The 27,963-nt window shown below is 45.0% G+C and overlaps 1 protein-coding gene across 4 annotated transcripts in view; it reads left to right on the forward strand.

Annotated features, from left to right (window-relative positions):
- LOC117347856 (galactosylgalactosylxylosylprotein 3-beta-glucuronosyltransferase 1-like) overlaps positions 1–27,963 on the forward strand; it is a 125,414-nt gene that overhangs the window by 49,242 nt on the left and 48,209 nt on the right. For all 4 annotated transcript variants that reach the window (XM_033919308.1, XM_033919307.1, XM_033919309.1 and 1 more), the window contains exon 3: positions 38–192. In XM_033919308.1, coding sequence (XP_033775199.1) covers positions 38–192 — 155 coding nt within the window. The remainder of the gene's footprint in view (positions 1–37; positions 193–27,963) is intronic.

Consider the following 27,963-nt stretch of genomic DNA (forward strand, 5'->3'; position numbering starts at 1 on the left):
CTCCATATTATCCATGTGCTTTTCTGTTCTATTTTAGGGTTCTGCTTTCAGGTCTTGAGGAGCGTTGGGTTCAGCCTGCCCTGGAGATGTTGAATAGAAGAGACATGCTCGCTATCGTGTTTATCATTCTGCCTTGGACTTTACTCTTCATTGTCTGGCACCAGAATGCCCCTCTGCTTCCAGTACACAAGGGTGAGAACCTGATAGTTCTACTCCCTACCATCTAATTGCCATCCTAGTCCAACACCATTACCCAAAAATACTTCTGTTTTCTGCTAATCACAGTGCAAAAGAGTGATAAACTGACAAATCCACTTCTCATTATCTTACCACAGCATCTATGCACCATATTCCATTGCCCTGCTGATAAATATACAAGGCTGAGGAATCAACCAGTTCTCTATGGACTAATTTCTCATGACGACGACGTCATTTCCCCCCCCACCCCCACCTCCCTCTCCCCCCCCCTCTTCTGGTTTCTCACTCCCTCCATTTTATCCTCTAACCCAACTACGATAAACCTGTGCCTCCTTCCGCGCTACCTGCAATTCCGATAAAAAAATTTTGTAAATCCGGGTTCAGACCGGATCCTAATGTAACGAATGTAAACCGCCTAGAACTCTTTGGGTATGGCGGGATATAAGAACCTAATAATAATAATAATAATAATAATAAAATCATACAACACGTCATCCCCCTAATCTGTCATAATAAAACCCTTAGCACGCATGCGTACTTCAAACTCTGTGATCCCTGCCTCCGTGATCTGTGATTCAGTGTCACACATGTGCAGTAGAAGGAGCCAGCGGCAGTTTCCCCATTGCCCTCCCTCGGCGATCCTGACTCCTACTGCGCATGCGGAGGCACCTTAAGCATGAAAGCATGGAGGCGGCGACTCATCCCTCCCGCCCTCACTCCGTCTAACAGGACCAAGGAGAGCACAAAAATAACAGAAGGAGGCATACTGATGCTCAGTATCCAGACTGTGGTTGGCGGTTGTTCAGGCTGGGGGAGGAGGCAAAAGGAGTGATTTAAGGGTAGATGGGAGAAGGGGGCTGGAGCTGAAGCATCTCAGCGCACGAGAACGAAAGACAGACACACAGAAAGACAGCGGGCAGGGAGAGAGAGAAAGAAAGACAGACAGGGGGCAAGGGAGAGAGACAGAAAGAAAGAAAGAAAACCAGAATGGGGGCCAGGAAGAGAGACAGACAGAAAGACAAACAGACAGGGGGCCAGGGAGAGAGAAAGACTGACAGACAGGGGGCCAGGGAGACAGACAGACAGACAGAAAGAAAGACAGACAGACAGACATGGGGCCAAGGAGAGAGACAGAAAGAAAGAAAGACATGGGGCCAGGGAGACAGACAGACAGACAGACAGAAAGAAAGACAGGAGGCCAGGGAGAGAGACATACAGAAAGACAAGACATGCGCGCTTAGGGTTTCGTGTTCCCTGCCACCGTGCTGTGTGCCTCTGTGCCGAATTCCATTTCAGGCGCGTGGGATGGCTTGCAACAGTGGTGGCTGTTTGACTGCTGTTCTGCCGGGTTTGACTGCTGCACTGCCCTGACGCCTCTTCTCACCCCCGGACCAGAAAATGCGGGGCATTTGCTAGGCCGGCCCAGTTTGGTAATGCGAAGTGGGCCGGCCTAGCAAAAGCCCCAAGGCTGCCCGGGCTAGCGGATGCTGGACAGGGGGATCAGGTAAGAGGTGCTGCTGGACAGGGGGGACATAAAAGGAAGGGAGAAGGCCTACTGCTGGACAGGGGGATCAGGGAAGAGGTGCTGCTGGACAGGGAGGAGGTATAAGGAAGGGAGAAGGGCTGCTGTTGGACACAAGGGAGGTAAAAGGGAGGGAGAAGGTCTACTGCTGGACAGGGGGAGCAGGGAAGAGATGGTGGTGGACAGCCGAGGAAAGAGAGAGACAGAAAGAAAGACAGATACACACATCTATTCTAGCACCCGTTAATGTAACGGGCTTAAAGACTAGTTCTATATATTGTGCTTTGAGTTGCATGCACAAATTTGGGCTGTATCCAATTCGCACACATAATTGAATAACAAACCAATTAGCGTGGATAATTGGCTTAACATGCAATTAACAGCATGAATTTAAATTTGTCTGTAAATTTAACCATGGGATCCATGCCTAAATTTTACACATGGTTCCAAAAAGTGAGTGTGGGAATGGGAGGGTTAAAGGCAGATCAGGGGCACTCCTCATATTTACGTGTGTAATTTATAGAATAAGGGTATCCAAGCATAACTTTAGGCACAAGGATTTGCGCTACGTTTCCATTGGTGCCAAATGGCCACACCTAAAATTAGACATGGTTCCCGGCCTTAAGCGCTATTCTATAAACTACCATATTTTTCGCTCCATCAGATGCACCTGACCATAAGACGCACACTAGATTTAGAGAGGGAAAACAAGAAAAAAAGCATTCTGAACCAAATTCTCCCTACCAGGCTCTGCACCCTGTCCCCCCTCTGGTGGTCTAGTGGTATGCCAGCACAGGATGGACCGGGACAGGGCACAGAGAAAGCTGGGGCAGGGCCCAGGGCTGGCAGGGGCAGGACAAAGAGCAGGCAGGGGCAGGGGCAGGACACAGAGCAGGCAGGCGTAGTGGCCTGGTGACAGGGAAGCAGGCAGGCAGGCATGCCTAGTGGCCTGGTGACAGGCAGGACTGGTGGCTGGCTGGCAGGCAGGATCCCCCAGCAGGGTCCCTCCCATAGGGCCCCCACACCGAGACAGGGAAGGGCCACTCCCTTTACCTCAATTCCTACCGCGATCCAGGGCTGCCCTACAGTGTTGGACCGCCAAAGGAATTAAGGTGTGGGGGGGCAGATATTCGCTCTTTAAGACGCACCCTTATTTCCAACCAATTTCTTTTTGGGGAAAAGTGCATCTTCTAGAGCGAAAAATACAGTATGCCTAACTTTGAGCATAGTTTATTGAGTAGCACTTAATAGTTTTTTTTCAGCCCCAATTTTTGGGGCGTTTATATATAGAATTCATTTCCATGTGACTTCATTATGTGACATACATAAATGGCCCATTCTACATGAGTCTGTTCAATAGTATGTTGGCCATCTCTTACACCCAGTGCTGCCTGGCGAAGTTCCTTATTATGCCACTGCTAGCAATGTACAAGGCTGAGACACCAACTGGAATCATTTCCCATCATACAAAGAGAACCTTTCCTGTCTCCACACAGGTCATGCTGTACCAGGGTAGCTAACACATACTAATCTATTCCTTACTAGCATCTACCTTACTACAATCCCAAATCTTAGGAGTAGAAATTGATAACCATCAATCCATAAAGAGCAATGTACAATCAATAATAAAGCAATCTTTCCTTGTGATGAGAAAACTAAGATATATCGGAAAATAATTTGAAACAGAGGCTTTCTGAATTTCAGTGCAATCTCTAATCCTATCTCGACTAGACTACTGTAATGCAACACTAGTTCTTTGCTCTAAAACGTCGTTATTGTGTCTACAACTCGTTCAAAACACAGCAGTAAGACTCATATATGGACTATGGAAATTGGAACACCTATAGCCCTACTATATCAAAGTACATTGGCTGCCCATAACCATGAGAATCAAGTTTAAATTAGGCATCACTGCCTTTAAGATCCTGAAAGGGAATGTCACCGACTACCTAAGAAAGTTGGCCACCCTATTCCAGGGTGCCTCCAACAGATATTCCACCAAAAATCTTTTCCACTTAAAATTCCCAGCATGCAACGATATAAAGCCAACCAGGAAAATTGCCTTATACATCCAATATCAATTAGTAAAATGCTGGAACCAACTACCACTTACACTATGTTCTTGTGACCACTATCTCAGGTTCAGAAAACTTTTAAAAGCATTTCTGTACCAAGACAGGGAGCTAACCCTGAAGTAACTGAAATGGTAATTGTAAAAACACATTTCTAGACTGTCTAATGCAACTCCTGGGACAAAACGAAGAACCAACAATAACCTACTTGTACTTGTAACTATGTATTTGAAGCTATGACCTAACTATTTTAGTAATTGAACTGATCTACCTGTACTAGCAACCCTATTGAAGTCCATGTCAAAATGTCCATGTCCTGGGTAACTGATCCAATGTCTTGTAATGTAATCTGACTATGAACTGAATAGGTAAAGGCAGAATAAAAAACCTGATAAACTTAACATAACATAACATTCTACCTCTTGATCGTACTACTGCTCACAATACAGTGGGTTAGCCTGGCCAACTTTTTTGTAATTTCTGTACATACTACCACATCACCTAAATCCTCCTATCTAAGGAGCTCATGCTAATTAATGCCTATCCCTCTTACATAAAATAGAAGGGGATGATAGTGTTGTACAGACTTCTATTGATGTTCTCATCTTGAAAGCTATCCCCAGCTTTGGAGACCACTTCTGTAGACACAGTCCAGGGGAGGGTCTACACATCAGTCCTAGGAATTTAAGTGTTAATAGACAGATTCTAGTGGAGAAGAAGCAGAAGAAGGGGTATTGTGTTCAGTTTTGGAGACTGTATCTGGTGAAGAACGTAAGAAGACTTGGAAGCAGTCCAGAGGAGGGCGACGAAAATGATAGGAGGTTTATGCCAGAAGACGTATGAGGAGAGACTGGAAGTCCTGAATATGTATGCCCTAGAAGAAAGGAGGGACAGGGGAGATATGATTTAGATGTTCAAATACTTGAAAGGTATTAACGTAGAACAAAATCTTTTCCAGAGAAAAGAAAATGGTAAGAACAGAGGACATAATTTGAGGTTGAGGGGTGGTAGATTGAAGAGCAATGTTAGGAAATACTACTTTACCAAGAGAGTAGTGGATGCCTGGAATGCGCTCCCGAGAGAGGTGGTGGAGAGGAAAACGATGACGGAGTTCAAAGAAGCATGGGATGAACACAGTGGATCTAGAATCAGAAAATAGTAAATATTGAAGAACTGAGGCCAGTACTGGGCAGACTTGCACGGTCTGTGTCTGTATACGGCCGTTTGGGGGGATGGGCTGGGGAGGGCTTCAATGGCTGGGATGATGTAGATGGGCTGGAGTGAGCTTTGACGGAGATTTCAGTAGTTGGAACCCAAGCACAGTACCGGGTAGAGTTTTGGATTCTTACCCAGAAGAAAAAAATTTTAAAAATTAAAATTGAATCAGATTGGGCAGACTGGATGGACCATTCGGGTCTTTATCTGCCGTCATCTGCTATGTTACTATGTATATTCAGTTATCCCAATTATAAATAATGTGGGCATTTTTCAGTATAAAATGTATTGTTTGAATCAAAGAGATGGTGATAGATTCAGCTGTCATATAGAACAGTGGGATTAATTTCCTTCAGATACACACAAAAATAACAAGTTAGCTTTAATTGCCCAAGCCTGTGATCCTCTTCTCTTACTAATGGTATCAAAAATGTAAACGTCTTCCTGATCCTCAATTCCTCTCCCTCTGCCTCCATTAGCAACCGTTATTTAAAAAAAAAACAAAAAACAACAACAAATGAGAAAGAGAATCTCCCTCATAATCCTCTTTTTTTAATTTTTTTTATCTTTATTCATTTTAAAACCAGCACAAAGTGCAACATATTATCAATCAATTAACACAGACAGCACTCAATTCCTTCAAATGATACAATAAATACATAACCCCCTCCCCCTCCCCACCCACCCTTCCTAAAAATGTAAAAGCACTTGGGGCTCCTTTTACTAAGCTGCGTTAGGGCTTTAACACGTGAAACAGCGCATTCTACATTGCCGCGCGTGCTAGACCTTAATGCCAGCATTGAGCTGGCGTTAGTTTTTCCGCGCAGTGTGAGGTAATTTCCTGCGTGCGCTAAAAACGCTAGCGCACCTTAGTAAAAGGATCCTTTAATATAATGGAAATGATCAAGATAGACAATCTTGCAATCAAATAATAAATTAATTACATATCCCCCCCCACCCACCCATCCTGGATGTGCAGAATCAAAGGGCAAAATTAATAATCAATTCTTACAAAATTTTGTTAATGGCTCCCAAATTTCCTTGAACTTCTTATAATGTTCCAAATGCATTGAACTCATACGTTCAAACTTATAAGTTTGGCACAATGTTTCCCACCAAAAACTATAGTTTAACCCAATTTTTCCAATTCTTTATAATAAGCTGTTTGGCAACTCCTGTCATGATGAGAAATAATTTATTGTTATGTGAAGTTATTGGACTCTTGGGCATTAATAACATACCAAACAGCACTGCATCATATGTCAATGCCAATGGAACTTCCAAATGGATTGCCAAAATTTAAGTATCAGTGGACAAAAGAAGAGCAGATGATCCAATGTCCCTATATCCAGATAATGCCAGCATCTATTAGTCTTAAAACTTTTTTTTTTTTTAGTTCATTAATTTTATTGGATATTATAAGTAATATACAGAAAGCAGTTCAAATACATAAAAATTGAATAAGAAATAGTGATGTAGAAACTTCAAAAATAACCAGATTTGTCTCAGAGGCTGATGCTGTACGTCTCATCCTCCAAATCCAAATCTGTGGCCATTGAGTAGTAGAAATTTGCTGCTTTGTCTCAATGCTCCAAATGTCTCTTAGACTAGTTTTTGGTTTTTTACTCAGATATTAATTTATACCACTTGGCTGCCTGATGCCCTGGCAAATCTGTCTGGAAACACAGGCCCGGCAAGCTATACTGAGTTTTTAAATTGCACCAATCAGGGAACCCATTCTGATTGGCCTGCTTCAAATGCAACCACTTAAATGCTCGAGACTTTGAAATACCAATTGATTGTTGCAGTCGTGAAAAGTCAAGCATCTTCCCGTCTGATAACACATCATTCAATGTGTGTATGCCTATCTGCAGCCAGTGCTTCCAGAGGATCTTAGACTCGCTAATTTGAATCTTGGAGTTTAACCATAAGGACTGACATGTGGATTGATGAGTTGGAATAGGTATTATGTTATTAATAAATTTTAATGTCTGCCATGTAGATAATAAAATTCTATTGTCCTTATAAATCCTTGGTAACTTGAAACTTGAAAATGTGACACAATTGCAATGGGGACAGGAGTTGCCATTCTAAGTAAAGCCAATCAGGGAGATGTTCCATGAGCTTAGGAAGGATCCAATACATACCCTGATGCATTATAAAAGCTTGATATCTATAAAAATTGGGAAAATTTACCCCACTCTCCACAATTGGTTTTTCTAAGGATACTAAAGCAATTTGAGCAGTTTTACCCAGCCAAATAAATTTCCCGAGAATACCATTCAATTTTTTATATAAGGATCCCTGAAAATAAATAGGAACCATGCTCATTTGATAATAAACTACAGGCAAAATCATCATTTCTACAGTTTGGATTCTCCCCAACCAAGAAAGATGTAATGGGTTCCAATGCTCACACATTTCTTTGACTTTCAGCAATAAAGATTTTTCATTTACTGTCACTGTTTCTTCCAATGTTTTCTGAATCAGAGGATCAGAGAAGGGTAGCAGGAGAGAAGGGAAGCAGGAGCAGAAGGCAGGAGAGAGCAAGGGCAGCGGTGAGAGTTAGCTCCGCCCATCCCGTCATCTACCAGAGCTCCCCATTAAAAGGGGATGGGCCAACGGCGCTCAGCTGTTCGGCATGCGTCGAAAGCGAGCGCTAAAGGCGCTTTACTTAGCGAGAACGTCCTTGCGAAGGGCCATAAGGAGGGACGAGTTACTGCATAGAAGATCAAAGGGCAACCACAGCAGACACAGAGAACACACAAGCAAACAGAGCAGAAGGCAACTGCAGCAGACACAGAGGACACAGAAACAGAGCAGAGGGCAACCGCAGCAGACACAGAGGAGACACAAGCAAACAGAGCAGAGGGCAACTGCAGCAGACACAGAGGACACTCAAGAAACAACCAAAAGCAGGGAGAAACCACTTCAGACAGCAGACCGACAAGCGGACAGCAATGGAAGCAGCAAACAGAAGCAGGATGTTGAGCAACCCAGTTTTCTGCACCGTTTGCCATATGTACGACTACTTCCCCTCTGGGAATCGGTCTTATGTATGCACTCGATGCGAGGAACTGAAGGACCTGAAGAAACAAGTTAGACTCCTGGAACTATACTGGAACTATAAGCACTTCGAGCAGTGGAGGAGGAGGTCAGAGAGGCAGAAATCTTCAAGATTGAGGAAGAAGTCCGGAAGTTAGAGAGGTTGATCAAGGAAACATACAGGGAGGCTGTGGAAAATCACAAGCAACAGTGGAACTGCCAAGATATATGAGAAGAAATGCAATTCTGGACTTAATTCTAAATGGACTATGAGGACCAGCGCAAGATGTAGAAGTAGAGGGAACGCTGGGAACCAGTGATTACAATATGATCCGCTTGGACCTGGACGCAGGGGTGAAACATCAATCCAGAACAACGGCCATGGCACTGAACTTCCGAAAAGGTGATTATGAAGGGATGAGACTCACGATGGGAAAGAAGATTAAGAAGAGGATAAGCAATGTAAAAACACTAGAGGAAGCTTGTTCCCTTTTTAAGGACACGGTCACCGAGGCACACAATCTATATATACCACGTATCAACAAGGGATCCAAGAGGAAAAAGAACAAGGAACTGGCATGGCTCACTGTAGCAGTGAAGGAAGCGATCAGAGACTAGAAGACTTCATTTAAGGAATGGAAAAGGTCAAAAACAGATGAAAACTGGAAAAAGCACAAACAACATCAAAGCAAGTGCCATAAGGCGGTAAGAGGAGCCAAAAGAGACTGAGGAAAAAATAGCCAAAGAGGCAAAAAACTTCAAGCTGTTCTTTCAATATATTAAGAGGAAGCGGTAGGGCCGTTGGATGACCATGAAATAAAGGGAGTGCTAAAGGAGGACAAAGCTATTGCTGACAAACTGAACACAATTTTTGCGTCTGTATTTCCAGAAGAGGATATACACAATATACCGGAAGCTGAAGACGGGAAACTGACATAAGAGATGAAAAAGAACTCGAGTCATTTTAAAAATAAACTAAAAAACCTTTCTTTTTAACGATGCCTTTAGTCTTTAAAATAAACATAATTTATGCAGTGTAGCCAAGTCATCCTTCCTTATGTTTTTCCCTGAATGGTTCTCTCCTCTTTTTTCTGAAACATTAACGATGTAACTTTTCCCCTTTATCCTCTCGTATTTCTGTTATGTTTGTTTATGAGTCTGTTTTTTATCCTTTTTTACTTAATATTATTTGTTTGTTTTTTAATGTTTATTATAACTCGTTGTAATTCGCTTAGTAAATTATGGATAAGCAATTCATCAAATTAATAAATAAACTTGAGGGTTGACGGTCAGTCTAGAAGAGGTATGCAGGCAGATTGATAGGCTTAAAAATGATAAATCACCGGGAATGGATGGCATCCATCCGAGGGTAATCAAGAAACTGAAAGGAACTATAGCTGAACTGCTTCAACTGATAGCCAATCTGTAGATCAAATGGGGAAGGATTCCGGAAGACTGGAAAGTGGCAAATGTTACACGGATCTTCAAGAAAGGTTCGAGAGAAGATCCGGGAAACTACAGACCGGTGAGTCTGACTTCAGTACCAGGAAATATGGTAGAGGCACTGATAAAGGACCGCATCATTGATCACCTTCACGGACGCAATATGAGGACCAGCCAGCATGGCTTCAGCAAGGAGAGATCATGCTTGACAAACTTGTTGCACTTCTTCGAAGGAGTAAACAGGCAGATAGACAAGGGTGAGCCGGCCTACATTTGTATATCTGGATTTTCAGATGCGTTCGACAAGGTCCCGCATGAACGACTACTACGAAAAATTGTGAGCCATGGAATCTAGGGTGACATACTCATGTGGATAAAAAACTGGTTGGTGGATAGGAAACAGAGTGGGAGTAAATGGACAATACTCGGACTGGAAAAGCGTCACGAGCGGAGTGCTGCAGGGTTTGGTACTTGGACCTGTGTTCTTCAAATTCTTTATAAATGACCTGGACATAGGTATGACGAGTGAGGTAATTAAATTTGCGAATACGAAGTTGTTCAGAGTAGTGAAGATGCAGGGGGATTGCGAAGATCTGCAACGTGACATAATCAGGCTCAAGGAAAGGGCATCGAATATGCAGATGAGGTTCAATGTGTTTAAGTGTAAAGTGATGCATGTCGGTAACAAAAATCTCATGCACGAATACAGGATGTCCAGGGCGGTACTTGGAGAGACCTCCCAGGAATGGATTTGGGAGTTCTGATTGACAAGTCGATGAAGCAGTCCGCGCAATGTGCACTGGCGGCAAAAAAAATGCTAGGAATGATAAAGAAAGGGATCATGAACAGATCGGAGAAGGTTATCGTTCCACTGTACCAGGCCATGGTGCTCGGAGAAGGTTATCATTCCACTGTACCAGGCCATGGTGCGCCCTCACCTGGAGTACTTCGTCCAGCACTTGTCGCTGTACATGAAGAAGGACACAGTACTACTCGAAAGGGTCCAGAGAAGAGTGACTAAGATGGTTACGGGGCTGGAGGAGTTGCCGTACAGTGAAAGATTAGAGAAACTCGGCCTTTCCTCCCTTGAACAGAGGAGATTGAGAAGAGACATGATTGAAACATTCAAGGTACTGAAGGGAATAGACTTGGTGGAAAAGGACAGGTTGTTCACTCTCTCCAAGGTAAGGAGAACGAGAGGGCACTCTCTAAAATTGAAAGGGGATAGATTCCGTATGAAAGTAAGGAAGTTCTTCTTCACCCAGAGAGTGGTAGAGAACTGGAACACTCTTCCGGATTCTGTCATAGGGGAAAATACCCTCCAGGGATGCAAGACTAAGTTCAACAAGTTCCTGCTGAACCAGAATGTACGCAGGTAGGGCTAGTCTCAGGGCGCTGGTCTTTGACCAGAGGGCTGCCGCATGAGTGGACTGCTGGGCACGATGGACCACTGGTCAGACCCAGCAGTGGCAATTCTTATGTTCTTATGTAGATGTTTGCTGTTTGCAGGAAATCCTCCTGTCTCTAAAGTACTACCTCGGCCTCTCAACCTCCACCCCATTTGTAAGAATCCCCCAAAACGTGCCTACTTAAAACTGCAAGATCACTTATGCTGACCTCTCACTGGCCCAGCATCCAGCATGATAGCAAAGTCAATGCCAGTTGTGCAGCTGCTAGTGTTGGCAAAGCTATGCTGGATGCTGAGCCAATATGAGGAAAGCACAAGTCCTTCTACTGACATGACTAGAGATCATTTCAGGAGAGGTTTTCCAGTATGGGATGGAGAGGGGAATTACATTACATTGATGTCTTCTATCCCGCCAATACCTTTCAGTTCTAGGCAGTTTACAGCAAGAAATTAGCCTGGGCATTCCCAGGGAGATTATAAGATTGATAGCTATAGTATGCGTTGGGATCTGTGAATGGTCTATACGGTTTGGTTAGATCATTTGACAAATTTCTTGAATAGTATGGTTTTCAGTTCTTTCCTGAATGTTTTGTAGTTGGGTGTCATGGTCAGCAGATTTGAGAGGTGGTGGTCTATTTTTGCTGCCCTGGTGGCTAGTAGACCCACATATATATATATATATATATATATATATATATATATATATATATTTTTTTTTTTTTTTTTTTTTTTGCTTTGTATGCCTTTGATTGGGGGGGTGGGTAAAGTGTGCTTGAGTTCTCCTTGGTCTGGATGTGTTTTTCCAGATTAGGCGGTTATTCAGATATCTTGGTCCATTTCCATTTAGGGCTTTGAATAAGGTACAGTAGAATTTGTGTTGTATGCGTGCTTGTACTGGGAGCCAGTGTGAGTCTTGGAAAGCTGGGGTAATGTGGTCGTATTTATTGAGCGAGTATATTAGTCTTAGGGCTGTATTTTGGACTGTTTGTAATTGTTTTATCATGTTGGCAGGGCATGACAGGTAAAGTATGTTACAGTAGTCCAGGAGTCCTAGGATTAGTGCTTATACTATGAGTTTGAATTGTTCGATGTTGAAGTATTTTGTCTTAAAGTTGCGCATGGTTGCGAATGCCTTCTGAACCGTTTCGCTGATTTGAAGTTGCATGGTGCAGCCTTTGTCTATCATTATTCCCAGCAGTTTTAGGTTGGGTTGTAAGGGATATGTGATGGAGTTTATATTCTAGGTTTGTTATGGTTGGGGTTTTGTTTCTTTCTAGAAGTAAGAATTTGGTTTTGTCTTGGTTCAGTTTTAATTTGTGGTCTCTCATCCATTTTGATACTGTTTCTAGTGCAATGTGTAGTTTGTTCGTTGTGTTGGGAGTGGTTTGGTCGAAAGGCAGGAGAATGGTGATATCGTCTGTGTAGCTGTATGACATTATACCTTGTTTGTCTAAGCATGTGCCAAGTGTGGCTATGTAAAGGCTGAAGAGTGTTAGTGATAGTGGGGAGCCTTGGGGGACTCCGCAAGGGTTGTTCCAGGATTCTGATTGCTTTTACTCTGTATCTTCTTGAGCGGAGGAATTCTTCAAACCAATTGTTGTTTAGCTGTGTCTAGGAGAGAGACTAGTAGTGTTTCTGTACTGTAGTTGCCTCTGAAGCCTGATTGTGAGGGATGAAGAATATTAGGGGTTTCTAATTATTCGGTGAGAAGTTTTGCTAAGAGGCCTTCCATTAGTTTGACGTATAGCGGTATTGAGGCTACAGGTCTGTAATTGGATGGCTGATCTATTGCTCCCTTTGGGCCTTTCAGAATAGGGGTTATGATGATTTTGACGACTTTGTGTGGAAATTGACCTTCTGTGAGCATGTAACTAATCCACCGCATGAGGTGGGTACAGAACCTAGTGCTGTCAGCTTTTAACAGGTATGGGGGACAGTGATTGAGGTCGCAGGCTGCATGACTTTATTTTTTGTAGAGTTTGTCTAAGTCGTGCTATTGTGTGTCTGGGAAATCTGACCAGTTTCTGTCTGCTGTGTAGGCCTCGTTTTCTTTAGGTGGTATCAAGATTACGTCGAGGTGGTTTGGGGTCCCAGTGAAGGTGTTTCTGGCTGTTGATATTTTGTTTCTGAAGAATTCAGCCAATTGATTGGCTGTGGGGGGAGGGGCACTTTTGGTGGCCAGGTAGGGTTTGGTGTCTGAGTTCCTTTTAGTAGTTTGAAAAAGTTTTTTTGTTGTCTTGGATTTATATGCCTAATGATAAGTGTAGTATGCCTTTCTTTTTTCTTTTAGTGAATTAGTGTTTCCTGATATGCTTTCTCATACCAAATGTGGGTGGGGATGGAGGGAGGGGATTTGGGTAATGGCAGGGAGCAAGGGAAGGGAAATTAGAGTTTGATGGGAGAGGCATATGGAAGGTTTGGATGCTAAGAGGCTGGAGGAACTATCAGGTTAGGGCTACTGAAAATGTCCAGTTAGCGCCTAATGTAAAACCAGCTATTTCGGCGGCATTCTGGGGGCATCACATAAATAGGACCGCATAAAAACTCAGGCCTATCTTTGTGCAATGCCCATAGCCGTTAAATACTGGAAATTCAATGCCGGAGCCCAGACATGGCATACCTACCGACACCCAGCAGCACCTCCAATCGGCCCTATAGATGAACTTTTGCGGCGCCTGCAGCGGGAACCAGGGCTGTCGGGGAATCGCCCACTGGAGACATTGGCGGGGAGTGACGCCGTTGTTGATCTCCATGGGCTTAATGCCACTTTGAGTCCCGACATCAGAACACCGCCCCCGCAGCCTCAGAGAACAAGCTCTCTGCGTGAGCTTAACATGTCCAAAGAGGCAGTGTTTGAGCCACAGGAGGCCGGTGAGGGCTTGTTGGAGGATCCCGAGGCGATTTTGGTTTCCCCAGAGAGACCGCCTGAGGAAGGAATTACAACTATAGCGGAGACGGACCGAGGTAGACAAGAGGTATGCCTGGGAACTGAGAAACTCTTTACCACTTGTATCTTTCACAACAGTAACTAAACCACCCGAAGTTACTCTGGATGCTCTGTGGGACCTTGTAGTAAATTTGGGAAACTCAATTGCACCACAAGTAAACGAATTAGGGGAGAGACTGAACATACAGATAAAAGAACTTTCAACTTTAAAACAAGACACTTCAACAATTAAGACTGATTTATTAAAAGTTTCTACAGAGGTAAATTCAGTAAAAAAAATTAAGGAAGCATTGGTAACAGATAATATTTTTCTAAGGAAAAAATTGGAAGTTCTGGGAAATCAAAGTAGAGTAAATAATTTGCGTAAATTAAATTTTCCAAAGTAGCCTACTGTCACTCCAACAAAAATGCTGAAGAGGTACTTTTAAAGAAGTGCTGAATATACTAGAGCAAACTATACCTCCCTTTGTTCGAGTTTATTATTTGCCACAGAAAATAGATCAGCAACATCCTGGAAATGAAAATCAACAAGAGACCCCACTGGATGTTTCCAATTTATTGGAATCATGTATTGTTTTGTCACACTAAAAGGCTTACAATAGATATTTTAATACTCACTTATTAATAATTCTTGTTCTTAATTGTATGGACCTTCAGATAGCAGCCGGGCACCACGCTACCGGTTGCTTTGCTCTTTGTCGGTCCAGTCTTTATTAATTATTCATATAAGATTCATTTTGTGATTTTTTTTTTTTTTGTATTTGTACTAGTCACGCTTGATGTGGCATCACTATATACAATGATCCCAACTGATGAAGCACTAGGGATGATGCAGGTAATTTTCAATCAAAAGACTTTGTATCCTAGAATCTCCGCTGACTTCCTCATGAAATTAGGTGAATTGGTTCTGACCAGAAGTTATTTCTGGTTTAATGAAGAATGTTTTGAACAGATCCATGGAATTGCTATGGGTGCCTCGGTAGTGCCATCTATCGCGAGTTTATATATGGCGAAAATGGAAGAGAAATACATCTATAATTCTGAGGGGTTCAAAAATATCATCATATGGAAAAGATTCCTTGATAATATCTTTTATTTGGACAGCCTCTATACAAGATCTTGATCTCTTCATAGTATGGCTTAATAGTCTGTTGCCCAAAATCAAGTTTACTGCAACGATTAATACTAGGGAAATTGCATTCTTAGATATTAACATCCAGAAGGAAGTGAAAGGATTCAAAACGTCCCTGTATCGGAAAATCACTGATAGGAATAGTCTATTATGTTATCACAATTTTCATCCAGATCGTTTGAAGAACAGTCTTCCGATTAGTCAATTCCTGCGCTTACGACAGATTTGTTCGTCATTTGAAGATTTCAAAATTCAGGCTAATGAGATAAAAGTTAGATTTTATCAACGTGGATACTCAAGGGGGATCATACAACAAGCTTATACCAGGGCAAAATTTGCACAATGTGAGTTATTACTGACTTACCATGAGGACAAGGAAGATTTGGGATTAATTTTTGTTCAAAAATTCACTCCTCTGTCCCCTAAAATCAACAAGGTGATACTCGAACACTGGCACGTAGCTAGGTTAGCTGTTTCCAACTGCCCAGAGACCCATATTTTCGTATAAATGCACCAGAAATATAGGGGAGCTTGTCAAAAGCAAGCTTGCGACGGTGCCTCACAGTAGGGGGACGCATACGGGATGTGGCAGTTGTCAATGGTGCAGCCTGACTATGACAGGTCAATGCTGGGTGCACCCGGACACTGGAATTAAATACTACACTTATGCTTCTACAAATTGTAATTCCACTTGTGTGGTGTATTTGATCCAGTGTCCATGTAACAAATCTATATTGGGCGCACTATGCGCTCCATCAAGACCCGTTTAAATGAACACAAATCCTGGGTCCGTACAGAACAGGATATGGCAGCTGAAATGGATATACAAACTTAAATCCCTGGCTCCCATAGGATTAAATGAGGAGATCGAGTGGTTATCGATCCTATGAGTGCCCTAGGTCACTAGCTCCGGTCCTGCTGGGGCTGAGCCTCGCACTGGTATGATTATGATGTCATTCGTTTGTGATGTGCATCAGGCCAGCTGTATTTTATGGCCTTAATTGCAAACCGTGGCCATGTTACAAGTCCGAGTTAGCTCCCTCAAATGGTAAGCAGCTGGTTCTTTCTTCTTTTTTGCAGTATTACACAGTAGAGGCTCTATCCGTTGTCAGTTTGTCTTTTATTTATGAGAAAGTAATGCATAGATATTGATTATTTTATTGCAGTTTCCCTTGACCCTAAAGAAAAGTTTCATTATGAAACATGCATGGCGGGAGAGGTGAATATAGGACAAGATCACTATAGGCCACGTGACTTTCCTTTAATATAAATATATAGGAAATTCCAAGTAAAAAAAAAAATACAAAAAAATAAAAAATAACAAAATGAATCTTATATGAATAATTAGTAAAGGCTGGACCGACGAAGAGCAAAGCAACCAGTAGCGTGGTGCCTGACTGCTATCTGAAGGTCCATACAATTGAGAACAAGAATTATTAATGAGTGTAATAAAACATCTATTGTCAGCCTTTTAGTGTGACATTAACAAAGACAAAACAATACATGATTTGATTGATAACACAACAGCGGCTTTTATATATTATTGATTTCCAATTTATTGGAGACATCTGATACTTCTTTCGCTTCTCTAGCTACACTTTTGTTGACAGTAGCGCTTTTACCCGATAAAGAATGGATTTTAAGGATGTTCTTTAAGAATAGATCAAAGGAATTCTTGGGACATAAAATCCAGGTCTCAAGGGAGACCCAAAAAAGGAGATGACAGTTCTTGATTTTGAAACCAGCAGTAACAGAGATGTTTTTCACTTAAGGTTTCCCTGCAAGTGTTTGATTAGATATCAGTCCCTAAAGTATATTTTCTTAGAACCTTGACAGTTATCCAGTTTTATATCACTTAAATGCCTTGGGAGAGAAGTGAAATAACATCACATCACATCCTGAATGAGTAAAATTCCCACTCAACAGTTAGACTGTATTTCTTTTATTTTAAAATTCAAAACAAACAACAAAGATTACCATACCAGTGCCAGTGTATAGTTTTTCTTCTATGCAACCTCCAAACATCTCTGAACAAATCTCCCCTTCCTTCCTAGAGGAAGAGATCTTCAGCTGACATGGCTTTGGGAAGCCCACCCATTTATATTTTGCACTTGGGTAGGAGGCATGGGGCAAGAAAATTTTGTGCCCGTCTTTTTATTGGACTGATACATTTCTCACTTAGCTTTCAGAGGTTAAAACCTCTTTCTTCAGGTCAGTAAACTATACTGCTGTTACAGTATCCCTGTCATGACTTGAGGAAAGGAATTATGGTCTCTGAATTAGTAAAAAAAAAAAAAAAAAGTATTAAAAATTAGACTAATAAACAGGATCACCTTATTTCCATTTTCTATTAATAAACGATTATCAATACAATAATACTTTATCCTAAAGCAAAAATAAATAAATAAAACAAATAGAAATTTTTCTACCTTTATTGTCTGGATTCTGTTTTCTTCATCTTCTCATCATTCTCTTCCTTCCATCTACTGTCTGCCCTCTCTCTGCCTCTTCCATATGGCATTTGCTCTCTTTCTATGCCTCTTCCAGAAACTGCCTCTCTCTCCATCTCTCCCTCCCCCCATTGGTGTGGCATCCATCTACTTCTCTCCACTCCCCCCCCCCAGGTGTGTCACTTGTCTTCTTCCCTATTTCCCACCCTCTCAGAAGATTATAGCATCTCTCGCTCTCTCCTCATTTCCTCCCCTCAGATCTGGTATCTGTATCTTTCGTCCTCCCATCCCCCTGCTCTGGCATCTCTCTCTCCACTCCCTTCCTCCTATTCTTTCCTGGTCTTCATTCTCAATTTATTTTATGCCTCTGTCTAAATTCTTTCTTACTATTCAGTCCTCAATTTCCCTCTTTCATTGTGTCTACATATAGCTTGCTATCTCTTTCCTTAACCCCTTCCAGTATCTCACTCTATCCTCTAACCCAATCCAGCATGTGCCCTTTTTCCTATCTCCTCTCCACTTCCTTCCAGTATCTGCTCCTCTCTCTCACACCCCTTCCATTCAATGTCTGTCCTCCCCTATCCCCCCCTCTCCCCACACTTCCATTCAGCATCTGTCCTCCTCTCTCTACCCCTTCCATCTACTGCCTGCCCTCTCTCTTCCATATGGCATCTTCCATCTTTCTATGTTCCTTCAATAAACTGTCTGTCCTGTTCCTATTCTCTCCTTTGTATATGATCATTTCAGCTTCACCCCCTCTCCATTTTTCTGTCTCCACCCCTTCTCCTATACTCTGGCATCTCTTCTCCTTTCCTTCCTTCCTTCCCACTCAACCTCATGGCCTGGCATCTCTCTCCTATCTCTCCCTCCCCCTCCATGCTCTGGCATTTCTTCTCCTTTCCCTTTGGTCTAGCATCTGTTTCCTTAGTTCCCCCCTGGTATCTTTATGCTCTCCTTCTCTTCTATCTCTCCCCCTTCATTATCTGACATTTTCTTTCCTTCCTTGCCCCTGCTCTGACATCTGTCTCTTTCCTTTCCCTCCTCCTCCATGGTCTGGTATCTCCTTTCCTTCCCTCCCATGGTCTTTGCATCTCTATCTTCTCCTCTCCCTTCCCTGGTCTTCTTTCTCCTTCCTTCCCTCTCTCTCCCCAATTGGGTGCAGCAGCATACCCCACCCCCTTTGACTAGTGAGGTGAGTTCAGCTTCCCTCGCTGCCCTCTTGCCCCTGAAATCCCTCAATATCCATTGCTGGAGGAAGTGTTAGAAGCACAGCTCCCAAGCCCACAAGAAATGAACCCTCCATCCTCTTGGCTGCTGATCAAATGCCTCCCCATCTTACCCTCCCTCCTATACCCTTTAGGTCCAACCACCTAGAAACTTCCTACCCAATGTCCATTCTCACCCCCCTCAACTATAATCCCTTAATAAAGGTCAATAGTTTCCCCTCTAATAATGCCCCGGTATCCCACAGAAATGGAGCAAAAGAAATTAGGCAATAGTGTCATAAAAAAGAAGAAGAAATATAAAATAAATACATTTAATTAACAAAGTAATAGTGATAGGAAAGAAAAATATAGTTGAAAGGAATGTTGAGAAGCAAAAGCGCCCACTGAACACAACAAAACAAAGGTCCAGCATGTCTATGCTCCCCTCCTCAAAAAAAATAAAAATTCGGTACCATGATAGCCCATTTAAAAAAGAACCCCAAAGATAAAGAATAGGCAGAGAAATGGTTGGGAGAGAACGACCATCCTATCGCCTTCACAGAGTCCTGCAGAAGAGATCTTTCCTCAATGCCCCAGCACAAGGCCCTACCTCCCGCCACAAGCAAGGAACCCCCATCCAAGCAAAAAGTAATTAAAAAAAAAGAAATCTAAAACATTAGAGGGCCCTGGTTCTGTATAGGACGCCAGGGAGAGGTGTCCTATACAGAATCGGGCCTACACTAACCCCGATTCTGTAACCGGCATCCATGGTACAGACGCCGGTTAGAGAATCGGGTTAGAGTAGAGGCAGTTGTTACACTTATCGCGGCAAGGCATAAGTATAGTGACTGCCTGTCCGATCACCGGCAGGAGGGTGCCGAACCCCTCCTGCCGGAACCCCTCCAAACTTCTAATCGCCAGTAGGAGGGTGCTAAACCCCTCCTGCCGGAAAGCCGGCCCCCCTCCGGACACCCCATGCTAACGACCTGCCCCCCAAAACTGTAGATCACCAGCAGGAGGGTGCTGAACTCCTCCTTCCAGAAAGCCGCCCCTACCCCCCAAACTCCCAATCGCCGGCAGGATGGTGCTCAACCCCTCCTGCCGGAAAGCCAGACCCCCTCCGGAACCCCCATGCTAACGACCTCCCCCCCGATGACTCCCCTAACCCTCCCCCAGCTAACTTCCTCCCAAGTAACCTTTAAATGTTGGCTAGCTGGACGGGTCTTGCTGCCGTCCAGCCGACAGGCCCACCTCGTCGAAATGAGACGGGCCCGCTCTTCCCGGCCCATCCCTGCTAAGTCTAAGGCCTGACTGGCCCAGGCTCTAGAAGCCTGGACCAATTAGGCCTTAGGCATTGCGGGTCCGCCCATCCCCACTAACTCTAAGGTGTGATTGGCCCAGGCCCAATTACATCAGTTGGTCATTTGGGAGGTGGGAGGCGTGAGATGCCGGAGGGTCTAGGAAACAAAAGATGTTGTTTTTTAATATATGGGAGCCTTATCTGCAAGTCTTACATCCTAAGGGTTGCAGTGCAGTTTTAAGATAGGTGTCCTAATTTGTTAGTTAGTTGGGTTGGGAGAGTAATGGCGAATACTGGTGGGGCATTTTGCTGGCCTACATTTTAAGTGTCTCTTCCTCTACTAGGGAGATGCGCAGGGCCACCTAGGTTCGCCTAAGGCCCTTAGGCGAGCGTAGGCATCTTGCGGGCCTCCCTAGGCTCCCAGAGGTGCCTTCAATAAAGGTGGCCTGCCTGAGGAGCATTTTTTTTTTAAAACGTGCATCCCGATTGGCTGATTATACAGTTGTAGGACGCCTACATCTGCCTAAAATTGGGACGGCACTTTGCAGAATCAGGGCCTAGGTGCCTAGTGCCTAGCGTTGCATCCCAGGAGCTTTCTAACCAGCAAATCTGTCCATACAACATTGCCCTCCAAGCCAATGGACTTCAATTAGCAGAACTCCTCACAAACAGCATTGAAGCCAACTCTAGCACCCTGCCGGGAAAGAGCAATAATGGATCCAGGACCAGAAACCTGAAAGCTACCATAGCGTTAACAAATCGATTCCCTCTAGCAGCCTCGGGGCCTGCCTCCAAGGGAAAAGCAAGTTGCATCATCGGAAGTGGACTAAGGTTGCTGGAAGGAATCTATTTCCTAATGTTACAGTAGCTATCAGGCAAATTGCAATAAAGAGAGAGAGCCTGCTAGTCGGGCAGGGGGGGGGAGGGGTGTAGGGAGAGGTGCCGCTGCTAGACTGGAGCATAGTGGAAACAAAATTATGGCGATTGCAGCAGGATTGTGGAAGGCATGCTGGTGCTGTAGATGATGTGACGTCATCATAGCAGCGTATCGGGCCCCCATGAACTCCTCGGGTCCGACGCACATGCCTATTGGGTCTACCCTTTAATCCGGCCCTGCTCCTGAGCCCTTAATTCACTAAAGCATACAGTCCGTACTCCTCTTCCATAGCTCTGCAGATGGGCAGGAACTTCAGAGCATCTTTAGGTTCAAGCAATTTTTATTGATGCAAACACAGCAAATACAACACCAGCGCACCCCAAAGGTGCAAAGTACAAATAATAATGCATCATATACAATAATAGAACAAGAATATACAATAAAAGAGTAACATCAACCAAACTTCCTCCCCTTCCTTCTCTACATAGGGCAAGTGAGATTAATGAGGGTGGAAAGGTACTCCAAAGCCCTGTACTCTTATGAACCCCAAAATAGTCACTCCACCCCTTCCCCCCACCTGAGCCATTTAACCTATCTTTGACTAATTGTCAGAATCTTCAATACACCCCATTTCCCCTTCTCAAACCCCCCCTTCTCCTCCCCCCAATAATACTCTCCACACCGCCCCACCAGTACTCACCATTACTCTCCCAACCCAACTAACTAACAAATTAGGACACCCATCTTAAAACTGCACTGCGACCCTTAGGATGTAAGACTTGCAGATAAGGCTCCCATATATTCAAAACCAACATCTTTTGTTTCCTAGACCCTCTGGCATCTCGCGCCTCCCAAATGACCAACTGATGTAATTGGTTCTGCCAATGCCAATATGCCGGAGGATCCGGAACCGTCTAGCACTGAAGAATACATTTCCTGGCCAGTAAACTCATCTTCCTATACATAGCTCGATGCCCCCTAAGTAAATGGCCAAAAGCCTCTGGCAAATCCAAGACAAAGTGGTCTGGGGTACTGCGTAAGACTCTCCCAATTAACCCTGACATATAAGAGATTATACACCTCCAGAAGTGCTGAATAATGGGGCAGAACCAAAAGGCAGAGCATCTTTAACTTGAAAGTGGCACTGCAGAGAGGAACTGAAACCTTACCGTGTACAATTTTTTATTCTTCCATCCCAAGAACCTGTCTAAATTTCCTGCTGAATTATCCTCACAGACTCTTTGGCATCTACCATCAGAAGTAGAATAATGACCTTTGCACAGCAAACTACTTATATTGATTGGTAATGGGAAAGGGTCCTCTTCATTCTCACACTTTGCTCTTTTGTGAATAAAGTATGTGTTTTTGCTTCAGTGTGTAGTACAGATGATAATATTACATTTTTGTATCATGAGGTGATTTCTTTGTTTACAATTGGTCTAATAATTTTATTGCTTTATGTTTTTATGTAAGTTTTGTTATGAGCTGATATGATCATTTCATAATAATAATACTCTGTTACATAAACATAGGGGTCTGTACTGTAGGTGAATATCTTCTAGTCATGAACCATTACAGAAGGATGTCAATCATCATTCAGCTCCTCCTCTTTCACCAGTGGAGTATAGTGCTTTTCCTTCTTCAAGCGAATTGAGAACGTATGTTCTAATCTGTTCTGTTCGGTTTTTATAATTTTGGGGTAAGTTTCTTTATCCATTTTGGGAGGCTTCAGTGCCTAGAGGTCTCAGATTTGGGGCAGCTCTGCCTGGGAGAGAATACAGATTCCACATGGGCAGTCTGCTGCATGCAGGGCAACCCCCAGGTGTTCCTGTTGAGCCAGACCGCTTGGTGCAGTTTGGAAGCTCTAACTAACATTAATCAGAAATCTCTATCATAATACGTCGCCTGATAAGCAAGAGTGCATTATTGATATTTCATAAGTTTACAGCCCTTGACAGAAGGAAACTTAAACAGAGCATGTGATTTCCTACTATTCTTCTGCGACAAAATATCAAACCTGTCAACAAGATATCGTGGGACAAGTCCGAAGGCTACTTTATAATATAACATAACTTCATTCTTCTATACCGCCACAATCAAATGATTTCTAGGCGGTTTACACTGAAGAGTATTCTTGCTATTTGTATTTTGTACTTCGCTGATTGTCCAGCTCTCTTCAGTATAAACCGCCTAGAAATTGTTTGATTGTGGCGGTATCTACTATAATAAAACCCTAAGTGCACATGCGCACTCTTACCGGCGTGTTTCGTGTTCCCTGATCTGTAGGTTCATGGCCGGCAAGAGGGCGCATGTGTGCTAGAAGACATCAGGACTCCTCCTCCCGATCACCAGCCACACTGACCGGTTGTGGCCCCACAGGCTCCTCATGGAACCATCTATCCGCCCAGCATGGATGGCAGCGGTGGCAGCAATGCCGGGAGCGGGCCAATACCAGGGTGACTTGAGGCGGCTGTCGGATTGAGGTGCACACAGCGGCTGTCGGCACGTGCAGGCTGCAGTGTCTTGAGGCGGTTGTCAGCGCGTGCAGGCAGTTGAGCTGTGACGAAGTCGGATGCTGGACAGGGGGAGCAGATAAGGGGTGCTGCTAGACAGGGGGGGAGGAAACAGGAAGGGAGGCCTACTGCTGGACAGGGGAAGCAGGGAAGAGGTGCTGCTGGATAGAGGGGAGGTAAAACGAAGGGAGAAGGGCTGCTGCTGGACAGGGGGAATAGGCAAGGGGTGGTGGTGGACAGCGGAGGAAAGAGAGAGACAGAAAGAAAGACAGACAGTGGGAGGGAGAGAGACAGAAAGAAAGAAAGACAGACAGACATATATTCTAGCACCCATTAATGTAATGGGCTATTAGACTAGTAGAAGAATAAAGTTATGTTATATTATAAAGTAGCCTTCGGACTTGTCCCACGATATCTTGTTGACAGGTTTGATATTTTGTCGCAGAAGAATGGTAGGAAATCACATGCTCTGTTTACGTTTCCTTCGGTCAAGGGCTGTAAAAGTAAGAAATATCACGAATCGCTTATCAGTAAGAATATCACTCTCACTTATCAGGCGGCGTATTATGATAAAGATTTCCGACTAATGTTACCCTAGCCTCCACCGGAAGACAATGCAATTCATGGTAGCAAGGCATCACACAATCAAACTTCCTCAGGCCATAAAGCACAGTTACTTACCGTAACAGGTGTTATCCAGGGACAGCAGGCAGATATTCTTAACGTATGGGTGACGTCACCGACGGAGCCCCGGTACGGACCTTTTTAACTAGAAAGTTCTAGTTGGCCGCACCGCGCATGCGCGGGTGCCTTCCCGCCCGACGGAGGAGTGCGTGGTCTCCAGTTAAGATAAGCCAGCTAAGAAGCCAACCCGGGGAGGTGGGTGGGTCGTAAGAATATCTGCCTGCTGTCCCTGGATAACACCTGTTACGGTAAGTAACTGTGCTTTATCCCAGGACAAGCAGGCAGCATATTCTTAACGTATGGGTGACCTCCAAGCTAACAGAGAGGGAGGAGGGATGGTTGGCCATTAGGAAAATAAATTTTGTAACACAGATTGGCCGAAGTGTCCATCCCGTCTGGAGAAGGTATCCAGACAGTAGTGAGTAGTGAACGTGTGAACTGAAGACCAAGTGGCCGCCTTGCAGATTTCCTCAATAGGTGTGGAACGGAGGAAAGCCACAGAAGCAGCCATAGCTCTGACCCTATGGGCCGTGACAGGTCCTTCCAGGGACAGGCCGGCCCGAGCATAACAGAACGCAATACAGGCAGCAAGCCAATTGGACAGCGTTCGTTTAGAGACAGGACGACCCAGACGGTTGGGATCGAAGGTCAGAAAAAGTTGAGGAGAGGAACGGTGAGCCCTGGTACGGTCAAGGTAGTAAGCAAGGGCACGTTTACAATCCAGTGTGTGTAACGCCTGTTCTCCAGGATGAGAATGGGGTTTTGGGAAGAAGACAGGCAATACAATCGATTGGTTGAGGTGAAAAGCTGAAACCACCTTGGGAAGGAATTTAGGATGGGTACGCAGAACCACCTTGTCATGGTGAAAAACTGTGAATGGTGGATCGGCGACCAGTGCATGCAGTTCACTGACCCTCCTGGCAGAGGTGATGGCAATGAGGAAAAGCACCTTCCATGTGAGAAGTTTGAGCGAAGTAGTAGCAAGAGGCTCAAAGGGAGGATTCATGAGGGCTGACAAAACCACATTTAGGTCCCAGACGACAGGAGGAGGCTGTAGAGGTGGTTTGATGTTGAAGAGGCCTCTCATGAAGCGGGAAACCAGAGGGTGAGCCGTGAGAGGTTTTCCGAGGATAGGCTCATGAAAAGCAGTGATGGCACTGAGGTGGACTCTGATTGAGGTAGACTTGAGACCAGCATCGGACAGAGAGAGCAGATAGTCCAGAATGGTCTCTACCGCCAATGAGGTGGGATTGTGATGATGCAGGAGGCACCAAGAGGAAAACCGGGTCCACTTCTGATGGTAACATTGGAGCGTGGAGGGTTTCCTGGAGGCATCCAAAATGCGACGGACAGGCTGAGACAGGGTATCTGGAGAGGTCAGCCCGAGAGAAACCAAGCAGTCAGGTGGAGGGAAGACAGATTGGGGTGCAGTAGAGACTGATGCTGCTGTGTAAGCAGAGTAGGAAACACAGGAAGAGGAATGGGCTCCCTGGAGCTGAGCTGGAGCAGGAGGGAGAACCAGTGCTGTCGGGGCCACCGGGGGGCGATGAGAATCATGGTGGCCCTGTCCTTGCGGAGCTTGAACAAGGTCCGCAACATCAGAGGGAGTGGAGGAAAGGCATAGAGGAACCGATCCGTCCAGTCGAGTAGGAATGCATCTGGGGTCAGACGATGCGGAGAGAAGAGTCTGGAACAGAACTGGGGCAGCTGATGGTTGTGAGGAGCTGCAAATAGGTCCACTTGCGGGGTGCCCCAGCGAGCAAAGATGGAGTGGAGTGTGGGAGGGTCCAGGGTCCACTCGTGAGGTTGAAGGATGCGGCTGAGATGGTCAGCCAGGGAGTTCTGTTCGCCCTGGATATAGACAGCCTTGAGGTAAAGATTGTGGGCCGTGGCCCAGGTCCAGATTCGGAGGGCCTCCTGACAAAGGAGACGAGATCCGGTGCCGCCTTGCTTGTTGATGTAGTACATGGCGACTTGGTTGTCCGTGCACAGGAGAAGAACCTGAGGGTAGAGGAGATGCTGGAAAGCCTTGAGAGCATAAAACATGGCTCTGAGCTCCAGGAAGTTGATGTGATGGTGACGCTCCTGAGGGGTCCAAAGTCCCTGGGTGCGAAGATCGCCCAAGTGGGCCCCCCATGCATAGGGGGAAGCATCCGTGGTTATGACCATGGAATGAGGAGGCGGATGGAAGAGAAGTCCCCTGGAGAGATTTGAGGAGTTCAACCACCATTGAAGAGATTGCTGAAGAGACGATGTCACAGAGATGGGATGAGAAAGAAGATTCGTGGTCTGTGACCATTGGTTGGCAAGGGTCCATTGAGGTATCCTGAGGTGGAGTCGTGCCAGAGGAGTCACATGGACTGTTGAGGCCATGTGGCCTAGAAGGACCATCATCTGGCGAGCAGGGATGGATGGATGAAGGAGCACCTGCCGACAAAGGTGAAGCAGAGTCCGGTGCCGGTCGGCAGGAAGGAACGCCCTCATCAGATTGGTGTCGAGAACTGCTCCGATGAACTGCAGGCGCTGCGTAGGAAGCAGATGCGACTTGGGATAATTGATCTCGAACCCCAAGAGATGGAGGAAAGAGATGGTTTGATGAGTGGCTTGCAGCACAAGCGGAGATGTAGTTGCTTTCACCAACCAATCGTCCAAGTATGGGAACACTTGTAGGTTGTGGGACCTGAGAAAAGCCGCTACCACAATCAGGCACTTGGTGAACACCCTGGGTGATGATGCGAGACCAAAGGGCAGCACCTTGTACTGATAGTGGTGATTCTGTATCTGGAATCGGAGGTAGCGACGCGAAGCCTGATGGATCGGGATGTGAGTGTAGGCCTCCTTGAGGTCCAGGGAACATAGCCAGTCGTGTTGAGATAGAAGAGGATAAAGCGTGGCCAGGGAGAGCATTCTGAACTTTTCTTTGACCAAACACTTGTTGAGGTTCCTGAGGTCTAAGATGGGACGAAGATCTCCCGTTTTCTTGGGTACCAGGAAGTAGCGGGAGTAAAATCCCTGACCCCTTTGGTCTGGAGGAACTTCTTCGATGGCATTGAGGAGGAGGAGGGATTGGACCTCCCTGAGGAGGAGTGGAGCTTGGGAGGAGTGAGAAGCAGACTCTACGGGAGGATGGTCTAGAGGGAGAGTCTGGAACCTTAGTGAGTATCCGTAACGGATGATGTTGAGAACCCACAGGTCTGATGTGATGGCCTCCCAGCGTTGGAGAAAAATGGTGAGGCGGCCTCCGATCGGTTGAGGAAGAGGCAACGATGGTTGGAGACTGGCTATGCCCTGGAGAAAGGAGTCAAAAGGGCTGAGGAGGTTTTGTCTGAGGCGGAGGCTTGGTCGCCTGGTGAGACTGAGAACGAGCCTGAGTGTGTTGTTGTTGTTGACGAGGCCGGCGGGATTGCTGGTGAGGAGGATTCAGCGGCCTGGCAGAGAATCGACGTTGATAAGAGGACTGAGGCCTGTATGGTCGTGCAGGTGGAGTTTTCTTTTTGGGCTTAATGAGGGTGTCCCATCTGGTCTCATGAGCCGAAAGTTTTTGTGTGGTGGTATCAAGAGACTCCCCAAAAAGCTCGTCACCAAGAAAGGGCGCGTTGGCGAGACGGTCCTGGTGGTTCACATCAAGGTCAGACACCCTCAGCCAGGCTAGGCGTCGCATGGCCACAGCCAGTGCGGAGGCTCGTGAAGTAAGCTCGAAGGAATCGTAAATCGAGCGCACCATAAATTTTCTGAGCTGAAGGAGGTTGGAAATCTGCTGTTGGAAGAGCGGGACCTTACGCTCAGGTATATATTTTTCTAGAGCAGAAAGTTGTTGGACCAGGTGTTTCATATAAAATGAAAAATGAAAGGTGTAATTGTTGGCTCTGTTAGCCAGCATGGCATTCTGGTACAGGCGCTTTCCAAATTTGTCCATTGTCTTTCCCTCTCTGCCAGGAGGGGTGGAGGCATA

The sequence above is a fragment of the Geotrypetes seraphini genome, chromosome 13, assembly GCF_902459505.1.
Source record: "Geotrypetes seraphini chromosome 13, aGeoSer1.1, whole genome shotgun sequence".
NCBI lineage: Eukaryota > Metazoa > Chordata > Amphibia > Gymnophiona > Dermophiidae > Geotrypetes > Geotrypetes seraphini.